This window comes from Oryzias latipes, chromosome 3 (assembly GCF_053564925.1).
Source record: "Oryzias latipes strain Hd-rR chromosome 3, Olatipes_Hd-rR_3.1".
NCBI lineage: Eukaryota > Metazoa > Chordata > Actinopteri > Beloniformes > Adrianichthyidae > Oryzias > Oryzias latipes.
Window position 1 is genome coordinate 40,448,653 of NC_136239.1, and position 14,764 is coordinate 40,463,416.

Here is a 14,764-nt window from a genome sequence, read left to right on the forward strand (position 1 = left end):
AGCACAAATATTCCCCTTTAACTCTGCGGATCCTGAACTTTGCCTCAGATTTGCGTCTTAAATTAAAAACGTTACTTCCACCTGAGGTTGAGCCGCTTCCTCTGAAGCAGGTTCCCTCAGACACGCCCACAGTTTGGGGAATTCTCCGCCAGCATGTGCAAATCAATCTGTTGAGAGCAATCAGTAAGGAAATCTGTAGCTTTAAGGAAGCCGGCGAGGCCAGCGAGGATGAGGCCCTTTCTTTGGGGGGCGCCGCGCCGCAGGGACTTACCAGTTCCTGTCTTTACCCGTCCCACAGAGTCAATACGGATTATGAGAACGAGCTTTTATCTCTTCAAACACACAGAGAAGCCACTCATTTAAATGGATGAACAATTCAGGTCTGCTCGATAAATAAAAAAAGAATATTCCTCCATAAATACCTTCAAATCCCAACTCTATTCAAATGCTGGTACCATATGCTTAATTTAAGATCTAATCTCACTTTTTCTATTTCCTCCTGCGCACAGAAGCAAAACCTTTAGTTGTTAAAGAACTCAAAGGATAAACACAGACTTCTATTGTTGATGGGAACGCACCTTTATCCTCAACTTAAGACCCGCGAGACGCCGTATGCAAAGCAGGTTCACTGAGCAAAACACGCCTAACAAAAGAGACATTATTGCAATTCACCCCCCCCCCCCCCCAAAAAAAAGAAAAAAAGGACGAGCAGAATATTAAAGGCGACACAACTGTGTTTACACATCAGTTTTTGCAGACCCGGAATAACCTCATTTCTATCTTGCTCTATCAAATAAAAGCCAGCAATAAAATCTGCCAAGAGAAGAACAAATAAAAGCAAATTTTGACATTTTGCTTTTTGACGCCTTCCATTTATAGGTCAGAGGAAACAGCAGCCGACCTCTCATTGTTTCTTAAATGCCATTTTGTAAGGCTGGGAAGCAGGAATTAATTAATGTGTGGGTAGCTGCCACTGTCAAGAGGCAGCACATTAAAATCAATGATTAATAAATTCAAAACACACAACAAACTCAGCTGGGAGATGAAAATAGCACCGAGCGCTCCATAGGAAGCACGTCCTCCCACTGAACGCCGCGTCCACTCACACGGCTGATAGAAAGTAGCCGCTGCCAGCTGTGTGCCTGTGAATAAAATCACTTTAATTAAAGGAATTACAATGGAAAGGGGAAGCAGGGATGTGTGCAGCGCCGTCGACAGGAAGCGGTGTCACGCACAAACACACTCTGAAATCCCTTAAAATAACAAGGCCTCCTTTGTGCTCGCATTATTAAATAGTCTTAATCCACACATGCTCTATTATACTTAAAGCTAAAAGATTTATGAATTTCTCCAGACTCTTTGGTGTGTGTTAAAGATACAGATACTTAGGGGTCTTTAAAAGAACCAATTCATTTACCACTGTGTTTGCTTCACAAAATTATTCTTAAAATAATAATAACAATAATGACCCCATTGTTTAACTATGGCTGTTGTTTTTTTGGGGCATTTAAAGGAACATTTTTGTTGGACCCTTAAGTGTGATGGTCTTGCTTTTCAGGAAAAAACAGCTTTCTGTAAAGAGCAGCTTTAAAAAAAAAAAACATGTCATCTGCAAAGAAAAGAACCTACGTAACCCCAAGGCACTTTAACATTGGGAGTGGGGTCATCTAGACCCACTACACACTGCGCTGAACCTTTTTTCTTCAATGATCTTCACTGGTGTCCATGGATTACATGAAATCTTTCCACCTTTATCCACCTTTGTCATGGTAGGGAGAACATGTCAATGTAAGGGTGGGGTCATCTAAGATAGCACAAGGGTTAATGTCAGCTGACATGCTGATCTGATCAGTAAGGTGAAACGGGGTATGATTGTGAACTAGACCCCCCCCCCCAATCAAATTATAGACTCTCCCTTCTTCCCATGTAGCATGAACATGCTAGCACTTTGCACTTTCTTCACTGGATGATGTCCGTTGTCAAGTTGCTCAAAATCTTAACTTAATGACTTGAATTCAGCTTCAACAAAGCGACAGCGAAAAGAGGCTAGCAACCAGCATGTCTGTTCATGGCAAATTAGACGTAAACCATGAAAGATCCCCGGAGCACCGACTAGGCCCCTTGTTCTGGTGTACATCTATGGTTGGAAGTATGGAGATAAAAGCTCACAAATCTCTTATTGTCATTTACTTTCTTGATTTATATTCAAAAGGCACACACAAATTAGATTTTAAAAAAATTGTGACAAACTGAATTAGATCCAGGTTTTTGATTGAATTTGCAACAAAATGCTGACACCTAGCATTTATTACATTGTAAAGCTTTTGTGACAATTATTAGAATTGAAATGCTAGTTTGCATTCCTGAGTTCATTTGTATTGTGATTAATGTACAATTTACATAATACTATACTGACTAACATATTTAGAATAACCAACACATCAGCCCAGACATGCTAGCAACTAGCATGTCTTCACTTGTTATATGCTAACTCTTTTTGACCAAGTATTAACATAAAAATGTTAGTAAATAACAGGTTTATTTGAAACTAGTAAATTGATGCTACTTTAGTCATATATTGGCATAGAGATGCTAGCAGCTAGTACATCTTCACTTATTAATTGTGTCTCTTTTTTGTCTACGTATTGGCATTCAAAATATCATCAAATAAAATGTTTAAAGAAAACAAGTGAATTCAAGATTACCTTATTCACTTATTAGCATAGACATACTAGCCGCTAGCATGGTTTCTCGTGGGCTGTGTCTGAGTTCTCTCTCTAACCCCTAACTACTAGAAACTTTATAGTGCGGGATTATCTAATGTCCTGAATTTTAAGAGCAACTTGGACACCATAAGACCAACTTTTGTTCTTTTTTCTTTTTGAAACGGTGAAAACAACGTCACCAAATTCACTAAGCAAAAATCTAATTGACAAATTCAGACACAATCTTGCTTTTTAACCGACACTTTTTGACAAAATGTTAGCATAAAAATATTGGTAAATAGGCGGTTTAAAACAAACAAGTAAATTAAGTGCTACAACATATTAGCATAAAAATGTTAGCAGCTAGCATGGCATCACTTTGCTGTCTCTTTTTTGACTAGGTATTAGCATAAAAATGTTAGCAAAAGACACATTTACCCCGCTAGTGGCTAGTATCTCTTTACAGATACATTCAATGCTATTTAACCCACATTTTAGCCCGGAGACGTTAGCAGTTAGCTTGTCTGTATTTGTAATCAATTTAATCAGAGATCCCTTGAACGAGCATGAGCACAAAGATGCTAGAGTAATTTAGTGCTAGTTGAAAATAGAGACGTGTTCCTCGCTGCCATTTTTTTTAGGAAAATAAAAGTCCTGGGGTGCAACGAGGATCCCGTGTGCAGCTGTGTCGTAACCACGCAGTAATGTCGACGTTTAATTTGTTTAACCTTCTCATTAGCCTTCTCCTCCATAAGCATCACTGGCATTTTTCCAAAATTAGCAGCTTTGGTAAGGTTAGCGCCTTTGCAGCTGCTCAATTATCTTAATTTTTTGGAGATTTCTTGCTTCGTAACATAAGAAAATGATGTTAATGTAAAAATTGTGAACTGATTTGAAGCTGAGCCCCTGTTGAACCAGTTTGACCAGAAGTTGGTTCGAAATATTTGAGTATTTGGGACCAAACTCCCCGGAAAGGTTAGCAGCTTTTAGCTTTTTTCGAGCAGGCCTCATCTTTTTACTACATAGGCTATATAATTACAAAGTTGCAATAAATAAAGCTTTATTCTATTTATAGTGCTTTCTTCTGAAATTTGCACATGGTGGCTGCAGAATCCTACAAAACGAGCTTCGAGGACAACGAACAAACTCTGAACAGGAAGTGTTAATCACTGCAACACTGTGCCACGCTCTGAAACCACTATTCAAAATTATATGAGTCAGAACATAAATTAAATTGAAGGAAAGCCAATGAATTCTTTCAATACTCTCGTCTTTGTCTGTGTTGAGGAACACTGATAAGAAATATTTGGAAAGAGCAGTCTCTGAGACGGAGATTAAGCCCGCAATTAAAGCGCTCGCAGCTGGTAAAGCAGCAGAGAAGGATGATTTTACTATTGAATCCTGAAAGTGTTTCCAGGACACACTGTCCTCCTTCCTAAATTCATTCTGTAATGATATTGTTACTAATCAATCAATGCTCGGCACCACGTGCTCAGCCGGGCTTTCTGGGTTAGCGCAGCCAGGCTGAGGCCTTCTGCCCGTCAGCATCTGCTCGGTCTGCAGAATAATGATCAAAAGATTTTTGTAAAAGCGTCTTTTAACAGCAGCTGCGGCGGCTTGCAGGCAGCCGGGCCTCCGATCATAAAGAGCCGTATTCATGTCAGGAGAGGCGTCAGGAAAACACCAACCAGAGTAAACGTACAGAGACGCCGCCGTTCTCTGAAAGACGGAATGAGTTAGAATAATGAAAACAAAAGCTTTTTAAAAATCATACATTCTGTTCGTGTGAAACAAGTTGAAGAAAACAGGAAGTGAGGGGTTTCCTTGTTGCTTTGTGGAGACTAAGCAGAATGAACTAGAAGCAGAAGAAGACATCCTCATGGTGGATTTTAGTACTTCAGGAGATCCTGAAGGCCTAAAACTCAGATTTTATTTTGGGGATGAGGAATTTGTTCTAAAGAGTTTGGATTGAACTCTGGACTAAGACGGAGTTTTAGGGCCTCCAAAAAAAAAAAAAAAAAAGAAAGTTACAAGATTTAAAGTAACACATTTCCAAGATTTTTCTATCGTGTCGTATCGTATAAAGCAGAGCAGACCGACTAAACTTAGTTGAACAGGTGATCTGAATGTTTATTGATAACCTTCCAAATGTCTGGAAGCTCATTTGTTTGATTTACAATTTATTAATGTTTTATTTATTGATGGGGGGGTTTGCAGTACTCTGCAGCCGTTGATGAAGACGTCGGTGTCCCTGCAGATGTCCACTTCAATCCTTTCTTCCTCCACTAAAGACCAGAACTCTACGTTTGTGTGACGCTTCTGTCTGAGGAGGAGGAGCACTTTCTGGCATTTTCAACGTTCTAATGCTAACATAGACTATTTTCATTCCTCTTTATTGTTTTATGCTGAAACAGGACGTTTCATCTGGAGGAGGGGGCGTATGGAACATTCTGCATTGGTGTTGGGATGACAGGTTCATGACGTAATGTGACAGATGAACTTCAGGTTGTGTGAATGAAAAGGAGAATAAAGGCTGCAGCGGTCCTCTGCACCCAAACGTGTCTCTGAGCTCCTTATTTTACAGATGAAAGTCCGCTTTACCAACACCGAACCCCGGAAAGCCGGCTCCACTGACAATAATCTGATTTTGAGTCACCAAAACGTTCAGAATCTCTGTTTTTGAAACCTATCTGGAAATAAAACTTTAGAAAAGGCTCCACATCATCTTTCATCTTCAAACTAGGCTCTGATAAATGGAAAACGTTGGGTTTTTTCTCGAAAATGTACGACTTTAAAGTGGTAGTTTAAAAACATTTGTAAACTGGCCCTAAAGCTGTCGTTCTTGACATCATCCTGACAGTCAGAACTATTTTTTCCTGTCTTAATCCTAGAGATCTCCTTACTTTGATCTCTTAACTCTGCTTTTAGGCTTTTATTTTGAAGCATTGACGTTTATATTTTACTTATTCTGTTGTACTTTTTTCACTTAACTGTAAATCCTTATAAAACCAGATTAAAACTACATTCCATTTATGAAGATTTTCCACCTTAGTTTTTTCTCATTCAATTCATATGAAAATTTCTTCATTTTGACTCTTTTTCTGGAAAAATTATACTTTTTCTTTCGAAGTCTAAATTAATTTCTCAAATGTTTTAATATTTCTAACATATTGACTTTATTTGTTGCATTTCAGCCAAAATCAAAATTATATTTCAAGTTTAAACTCCGTTTCTCAAAATTATTTCTTGAACTGGTTTGGACTTTAATTCTGAAATTCTGATCCGACTGTTTCCTGGTGGAACATGTCTGTCGGTTTGTGGCTTTAGCCCTTGTGCTATCTTAGATGACCCCCCCCTTCCATTGACGTGTTCTCCCTACCATGACAAAGGTGGAAAGATTTCATGTAATCCATGGACACCAGTAAAGATCACAAATCATAGAAGAAAAAAGGTTCAGAGCACTGTCTAGTGGGTCTAGATGACCCCACTCCCAATGTTAAAGTGCTTAGGATAGCACAAGGGTTAGGATCATTTTCTTTTCTTCATCAGCTTTACGAGTTCATTTTAATACCAAAGTCTCAGATTTAACATTTATTTCTTCATTTAATTTTAATATAATAAACTTCATTCGAGCAGATTTGGACTTTTTTTTTTTTTTAAATCTGATGTTAAACGTTAAAAACAGGAAACATCCGTTATCTTCTGAAGGTGGTTCCGGGTTGTGGGAATCTTTCCAGTTTCGACAAACCGGTTCAGAGACTCGATCCACTTCCTGCAGATCGCTGAGTCTCTCAAACGAACCGGAGTTCTGATTCTGACCCAACACTGCCATTGGTTCTGGTTCTGGTGTTGCAGTGCAGCAGAGTTACCAGCAGAGGCTTCAGAACCAGCAAACTTCTTCTGTTTCTTTAGACTTTCAGCAAATTTAGCTTCAGTGTTTTTTTTACTCATTTCTTTTCCTAATAACAAACTTTATCTTAAATGTCTTTCAGTTTCCTTTCATCCTCGGTCAGAAAAACCGACCGTCTCGACTTTGGTCAGCTTCTTTTGAATGAAACAGCAGTTCACCAAAATATTTTTTAAACTTCTCAAACGGTGTCGGTACCTGAGACGGGTCAGAGCCTCACAGCTCATTTCTTTTTCCAGAGTCTAAAATGTGAATCTTTTTTCTATTTTAAAAACAGAAACTCAGCTTTTCCTTTGATTCTGAGCCACAGCAGGAAGAGACTCGTCTGTGACGGAGTCACACTGCCACCTGGTGGAGAAGAGGCTCCTCTGCACCGCAGGAGGACGGGCAGCTGTGAGAGTGACGGCGGAGCCCAACTGGGAATAAAAAACTTTTATTTGAAAACACGTAGCAGCATTTATGGTAGAAAGTCTCTGAATTTTCTGGTTTGGGTTTAAAAAACCGGAGCTTCTGAAGCTCGGCTGTGTCTCCGTCCTTTGAGGTCGCCGAGCTGCTGATGGAGGAAAAAAAAAAGAAGAAAAAAAAGTCTCCATCATGAAACGCCCGGTTCATAGCAGCACCTGGAGCCGGGGCTCCTGGGAGGAGTCGGTGGGCAGACGGGGACGCCGTCAGATCTGCATAGAGTAAAAAGCCGCAGTCGCTTCGAGAAACGGCTGCTCAGTCACTGGTGGGGGCGGAGTCTCCGGTTTAACCGGAAACCTCCGTCCCTTCCCACTTCTGCCGGCAATCACAGCGGTCTGGACGGCGCGCACATCCTCTTCTTCAGAGCCGCGGCGTCCGCCTGAACCCAGTCCTCCGACTTCTCACTGCTCAGGGGCGGAGTCAGGACCCCGGAGGGGACGGCACAGGAGCGATGCAGGTCCGCGTCCCGGTAGGCGTCGGCCTTTTCCTGCACGCAGAACGCACATTACCTGAGGTCTCTGAACGCACCGCAGGGCCCCGGCAGACTGGGGCGCCGCTCCTTCCTCCCAATAGTTCAGGGTTAAACCTCCCGACGTTCTTCACAGATACTCAAACCTGAACGACTACAAAAAACCCGCCAGTCTGGTCGCCATGGCAACCACACAAGCGCCTGCTCGCCGTATCGTAATCGCAACGGTCTCCACGAGCTGCAGGTCGGTTCTCTACCTCAGAAAAACTTCAGCCTTCAGACCTCAGCATCAAGCGGTTGCCATAGCGACACGTCGCATGTTTGCCAGTTTTATACATGTTCAGGGGCTTGGATGTTCTTAAAAACCCGTTACATCGATAAGATGATGATAACAGAATTATTCATGTTCAGAGGTAGCAGCATCCCTTCAAAATAAAAGAACACTCACCAGCCACGTCAGGTAGGCGGCGTGCGTCTGGATGTTGTGCACGTCCTCCGCAGGGATTCCCACGAACGCTTTCATCGCCGACCCGCCGACCTCCCGGAGCGCCACCGCAAACGGCACCATCCACCTCACGCACTCCTCGACCTCCACCCTCTTCAGAGCTGCAGGAAGGGGGCGGAGCCAGATGCCATTTTTTTTAAATCCACATCGAAGGCGCATAGGTGAGAAAAACACAAACTGAGGCTTCACCTGAAACCTGCTCCACCAGCTCCAGCGAGGAGAAGTGGAACAGAGCGGAGGCGGCCAGGACGCCGTTGGAGAACTCCAGGCAGCGCACGTCCAGCATGCACAGGTCCAGCAGCTGCAACAGGAGGACAGACGTCAGAAACCTTCGGCCTGAGCTGGTTGGAGTCGTGGATGGTTCCAGACGGTCTCGCCATACAACGGTTTAACGCCACCAAGTCGACGGAAAAACCTCACAAACAAAAGCGTCTCGCCGACATGTGGACGCCCTGCGTGGACGAATGCAGAGATGGAGACGCCACAGAGGAGAAACGTCTCCACCAGCTCCAACGAGTCCTTCCATGATCAAAGATTACCCATGTGGGCGTGGCAAATGGAACGCTGGTTGCCAAGGACGACGACCCACCTCTTTTAGATTCAAATAGAATGGACTTCGCTCATTTTTCCCTTGTGCCGTCTTGTAGGGTCATCTGGACCCCACAAGACAGGGAGCTGAACAAGCCGATACCCGTCTTGTGGGGTCCAGATGACCCCACTACCAACGTTAAGGTGCCCTGGATAGCACAAAGGTCACGCAGGTTCTTTTCTTTGCAGATGACATGGTTTTCTTGTGCGTCCTGTCCGGACCCCACTCCTATCATTAACGTGCCTTGGAAGCATGTTAATGATAGAGGTGGGGTCATCTAGACCCACTAGACAGTGCACTGAACCTTTTTTCTTCAATGATTTGTGATCTTCACTGGATTACATGAAATCTTTCCACCTTTATCCACCTTTGTCATGGTAGGGAGAACACGTCAATGGAAGGGTGGGGTCATTTTGACCACACAAGACAGCACAAGGGTTATCAGAAGCAAAAGGATGCGGTTGCTATGGACGACGGACAGCGTTTTCTCCATCAGGACATCCGTCCGTCTTCAGCTTCCTGAAGCGTTTGCCGCTCCGTGCGGCGTCACAGCAAGTCTTCTGCAGGTGTCGGCACACGTGAAGGACTCTGGGCTCACGAACCAGACGACTACAACATGTGATCTTTGGGAGGTCCGTGAACATCCATCACCCTGATAGACAGACCCGCCGCCTGCGCTCAAAAACACACACCTCTGCAATCTGTGTGAAGGTGGCCTGAGGGTATCTGGGCACCAGCAGCTCCTCGGTCTCCTTCAGGTAGGCCACCTGCATGTAAACGCTGAGCCAGGAGATGGGAGTCTGTGGACTGAGGTTCCAGTTCAGCTCCTGTGGAGGCGGAGAAAAGCAGGTTCAGATGTAGGACTTTTGTTGCAGGCGGTGATGCAGACCTCCTGCCACAGGGTGGTGCTGCAGCATTTCTCTGATGTTCAAATACATCTAAAAAAAGAACTAGTCTCTCTTTCAGTCAACTCATTTTTTATGAAATCAATTTTAAGAAAGTCATTTGATGTACAAAAGAAAAAGCCGATAGAAGTAACTTTTGGATTTTCCTGCAGACGTCAAACCGCGGGTCCGGCAGCCACCTGAACAAGCGCCGCAGTTACCTTCATGACGATGATCTCCATGCTGAGGATCTCGTCTTCTGTGCAGGCTTTGTTGGTGATGTAAGCAAAGTTGTGCACCTTTGGAGGATACATCTCCTGTAGGGGCGGAGCAAGGAGCGTTCAGACGACGGGCGCTTTGAACCTGCGGCGGCTCCGCGTTCAAACAAACCTCCACTTTGGCGGCGATGAAGAGGCAGGTGATGCCGATGAGCTGCAGCGTGGACTTCAGCACGTTCCTCTGCGTGGCCATGAAGCGGTCGAAGTAATCCTGAGCGAGGTGATACGTCTCTCTGTGCAGCTTGTAGACCTCGCTTACCTGCAGACGGAAAACTCAGAGTTCAGGACGGTGCGGTGGACCGTGAACGCACCACAGCCGGAGGGACGACACCAAACCGGGTTAAACGGTAACGCTTTACGTTAGAGGCCAGAAAATATAAACAAAAAAGACAAAGCAGCTCCTCCTACTGCAATTTATGTGAAGAAAAAAAGCACAAAAACACAAGTATGGAAAGCTAAAAGGGACAAAAACGTCCTGGAAATGTGTGAACATAAAACAAACGGGTTTAGGGATTCCTACATCAATTATCCATTTTTAGAATCTGCAATGGGCGGAGCCTGTTCGTCTACACAGTGATTGGTTAAACCTAAAATGCTTGCAGTGGTTATAATGGGCGTTTCCTGATGTTCTTGATATTTGAGGGTAAAAACATTTAGCTAAATTTAAACACACTCTGTTTTCAAAGCAGACAAATGTCAAACACAAACAAGGATTAACCCGACAGAAGAAATATAAAAAAATGGAAGCTGGGCGCGGCGTTGTATGGGGGCAGGACCCGCCCCCTTTTGACCCGCCCTCACTGTCAGAGCAGCTGCTACTCGCCGCTCGCTCTCCCCCTTCATGTGATACAATTCATAGTAAAAATACATTCTTATGCTTTTCTCTTGGTTTCATCTCCATAGCAACCATTTGCTTTGGTTGCTATGGAGATGTCGGACAGGTTTGTGTGACTTTTAGTGGAATAATAAAAGGTAAAGTTGGGGAATTTCTTAGCAACGGAGGATTTTTGTTAACCACGCCCACAAACCCAATAGGTTAATTTTGTATGTCATGTCTTTTCGCTCTGCTTAAGCCAACGACTCGCGTATTAAAATTTGACCACATTCCAGTAAAAAAAAAATTTAAAAAGGGAACGCCACTTTTGCAAGCTTGCCACGCCAACGGCGTTCAAAATCTACAATCATATGACGCTTGAGCAGTTAGGAGGCAACAGACTGAAAACCTTACCAGGAACTGACATTTATTTGAAAAAAGGTACTAAAGGGGATTGTTTTATTTTAGGAAAATTCAAGATTGTCCCAAGGTCAAAAGGTCAAAATGACTTGGGTTGTGGTTGTAGACTTCACCTGGCGGTATGTGGGGGAAATATTGCAAAGATCAATTGAAAAATAACATTTCTATGTGGAAAAACACCACATTTCTCATCTTGCCACACGCTGTAGGTCGTGTAGCCATCCCATAATAATTTCAAAACCTTTGGATATCACCAACGTTTTTTTTGGGTTTCATTGGTGAAATATTCTTTTGAGCCCCATCAGAGATTTTGGTCCCATTCATTTCTAGATGGTTCCTCCCGCTGGGATTTGACCTGCAAATTTCAGCCAATCAGATCAACCAGAAAGGTTACCGCCCCCGAGCGACATACACGCCCCCTGAACACGGCTCCCAAACCCAGCGGTCGCGCCGTCAGAGCTTTACGCTCACTCAGCTCCTGAATACCGTCGTCAGTTCATCTTAGCGCACGTTCAGTTAACGGCAGCCATGAAACGCCGCCGTCACCCGTTTGTTGGTTCAAACACTAGACAGGCTTTTACTTTGAAGGTCTGCATGGTTTTTCCTGAAAATCCTGACCTTAAAACAACAACGTTCAGACGCCGCACAGCAAAACCTGCAGCAGAAATGCGGCAGAGCAGGTTTACCGTCACTCCCACGGCCGTTCAGTTTTTCAGAGAAGGGGGTAACGGCGGGAGCGTCCGACCGCCTCCGGATGCACCCACCTCCATGAGCCAGTCCAGCAGGATGGCCCTCATCCTGGGCTGCAGGTGGGGGTGCTTGTCCAGCATGCGGACGTCCCTGCAGTAGCTCTTGTCCTTGGCCAGCATGTTGCTCCACACCACGTCCTTGCTGGCCCAGCTGGAGAAGCCAGAGCGACCGTTAGCGGCGGCTCTCCGTGGCGCCGAGCCCGGGGAGGCGGGGTTTACACTCACCACAGCGCCGGCAGGGGGGCGCAGTGGACCGGGGTCACGAATATGTTGTGGAAGTTGAGGTGCAGGAAACCGGCACTCATCTGTTGGCGGCGCTCCGGCGTCCACCGATGGGGGCTGGTCCGGTCCGAGTCGGGGCTCCAGTCCACCTTGACACAGAAGAGAGGCTCAGAACAGCAGTTCAGAGGCAAACGGGACGCCGTTTCCTGGTCGTCAACCAGAGATTTTCAGCTTTCCGGCAGATCAGACTTGGATCTGAAACATCCGTACAGAAACGGCGTCAAACGGCGTCCTGGAGCCACATTTGGTGTCGAACGAGCCTCACCTCACAGTCCAGATGCTGCCTCTTCTTCGTCATCTCTGCCTCGTCTTCGTCAGGATCCTGTAGGAACTGAGACGCAAACACAACGACTGACGGCGACTTCTGAGCAGCTTTGAGACACAAAAACACAAAATCTTCATCACAGATGAAAGACACACTTCATGTCTACAGTGGAAGATGAAACTATCAAAATAAAAGCTCAAACAACTTTGATTCCAGATTATCTTCTGTTTTCCATTCATCAATTATCAATTACAGAAAGATATTTAAAAAAATATGAAATGATTAAATAGGAATCAACATATTTATTTAATTTCTTTTTTTTGGCACAAATCAGGTTGTCTTAGTAAATTTCACGACCAACACGTCTCATATTTGGAGTGTTTACGATTTTTACAGCTTTCTAGTTTTATTTTTGTAGCTTTTGTTCTCATGTTTATTCGTTTCGTCTCCACGATCTTAAAATGAGACAAACGTTCAGATAAATTAATAAAGTCCTTTTTTTTTAAAAACCAAACAAACCTTTTTATCAGTTCTTTTATTTTGAATCATGCGCCAAACTTTATGTAAATTCTAGAAGTTTGCAGAATAAACATTTTTGCAATTACACCGTTTCCATTAAATCACAATTGTACACAAAGCGACTGACGCGACACGTCATTCAAAAACACGCCAACGGGCGTGAACAAAGGGAGACGGCGGCCTCTTTTTCAGGCCGTGGAGTGGCGAGCTCCTCACATGTGGGAGGGGCTACGGAGGAAACAGATTTTGGGAAATGTGGAATTGTTGGATCCAACGAGATGCTCAACTTTTGACGAGCTGTGTGGCGCCCGCCGTGCAACAAGTCCGCCAGCTCCTACCAAGAAGCACCTCGCCATCCGGTCGTTGGTCACGTGGCTCATTTAATACAAAAAGCAGTTTTGACAAATATGTTAATTTAGACACGTCTCAAAAACTCCCCTCCTCCAAGCGCAGAAACCGTTATTTTTAATGATGAATGAAAGTTTTATCGTGTTTACATGAGACAAATTTAGCATCCAAAGCCGTTTTTATAGTCAATGGAAACTATGGGAAAAAAATGGTGTCAAGTTTGGATGCGAAGAAAACTAAAACGCAAATCTGTTTAACCGTTTTGTGGGGGTGTTTGTAGAACCTCAACCTCCTCCTGGAAATAAAAATCAATATAAGTTTAAATAATTTTAAATCACGTCTTGGAAAGAATTTCTGGCTAAATGGATCCATTTTTGTGGCCTTAAATATGGTTTGTGAGTTTTGTCATGTTTGGGCTTCCATAGCTGAAGGTTCTGCCGGACCATAAAGAGAGCAGAACCAGTCTGATGGACCAGTTCAGACCAGCTGGTCCGCTCACGTACAATGGCCACATCTGCCTTCCTCTTTCTGCTCCTCTCTGACCTCTCCGTGGGGGCGACACTCGTGGGCTCCTTCTGCTCCCTGTGGAGAAAAAACAGACGTGTCTTTGTGGTCCAGAAGCGTCCAGAACCTCCGCGCGGGCTCCCAGAGTTTAGCCCCCGAGGAGGAGGAGGCCACGGGGGTTAGTTAGCCGGACGGCTAACCGGGCTGCGCCGACGGACGGCGCCGTCAGAGCGGCTCATTCCCCCCGACATATTAAGCGCTGGAAGCGGGGTAAAAAACACAGCAACTCACCGCTGTCCTCGCATGGTCCTCGGACGCGCTGGCCCACACTCCGAGCAAACCTGCGGGGATGCCAGCGTTAGCTCCGGGCTTCCAGAAAACACCCAACCCCCACCCGAGCGGCGCCTCCTCCTGACAAAGCCCGGCGCAGAAGTGGCGGGGAAGAAGCGGGCTCTGAGGGCGCACGAGCCCGCGAGAACAAGAAGCGGCGCGTGCCCTCCCCCCAGAGGACCGCGAGCCCCCCGGAGCCCTCACAATCACTCCAGCCGCTCCGCGGGAACTTTACCTGCCAGCGGCCACGCAGAGCGGGACTTACCGAGACACCGAATACACAGTTCCCTTTCAGCGCGTAACACCCCGATGAAAAGCGAAAAGTTACCCCAAGAGACTCCTTGAAGTTCGCTCCGAGTCCCCGGGAGTCAGAGGCGGAGCTGCCCGCTCACAGAGCCTGTGCAGGCCGGGCGGGTTTCCCTGGAGCTGGCGCCTAAAACCCGAGCGTCCCTCCGGGCGGAGCCGCTTCAAACTGGCGCCAAAGCTCGGAGACTGGCGACCTTCTCCTCCATGGACCTCCTGACGGACGCGCGCGGGACTCTGAGTGGCTCTGACGGCTGCTGGCGCCTTCAGCTGCTGCTCCGCCGCCGGGAAAGAAAAATCCCGCTTTTGCAGCTGTGGGAGGGGCGTGGCCGCGGCGCTGACAGCTGCGGGGGCGTGGCCACCGGGCCGGAAGTGTGCCGGCTCCGCGTGGCCAGCCTGTCAGATGTAAACAAAGCCGCGGTCTCCCGGGA

General features: G+C 45.5%; 1 protein-coding gene across 2 annotated transcripts; it reads right to left on the minus strand.

Annotated features, from left to right (window-relative positions):
• Positions 1-7,029: 7,029 nt before the first annotated feature.
• Positions 7,030-14,647, minus strand: ccne1 (cyclin E1). 2 transcript variants are annotated; one of them, XM_004067487.4, is made up of 12 exons: positions 14,359-14,647; positions 13,992-14,041; positions 13,700-13,778; positions 12,330-12,395; positions 12,008-12,153; positions 11,798-11,933; positions 9,912-10,058; positions 9,743-9,838; positions 9,330-9,464; positions 8,238-8,349; positions 7,992-8,149; positions 7,030-7,561 (listed from the first exon to the last, which is right to left on the minus strand). In XM_004067487.4, the coding sequence occupies exons 2-12, from the start codon at positions 14,003-14,005 to the stop codon at positions 7,400-7,402; spliced, it is 1,251 nt and encodes a 416-aa protein (XP_004067535.1). In that variant the 5' UTR covers positions 14,006-14,041; positions 14,359-14,647; the 3' UTR covers positions 7,030-7,399. The 2 variants fall into 2 exon arrangements, with proteins under 2 accessions (XP_004067535.1, XP_078800828.1); XM_078944702.1 differs by having other exon boundaries at positions 13,740-13,778; positions 14,359-14,635.
• Positions 14,648-14,764: the final 117 nt, after the last annotated feature.

Excerpts from the sequence above, each read along its gene's own strand:
- ccne1 (XM_004067487.4), bottom strand. Across the intron at positions 11,934-12,007 it reads GCCCCCCTGCCGGCGCTGTG|CTGGGCCAGCAAGGACGTGG; the intron begins GTGAGTGTAAAC and ends TGGCTTCTCCAG. Across the intron at positions 10,059-11,797 it reads TGCTGGACTGGCTCATGGAG|GTAAGCGAGGTCTACAAGCT; the intron begins GTGGGTGCATCC and ends TTCCGTCTGCAG.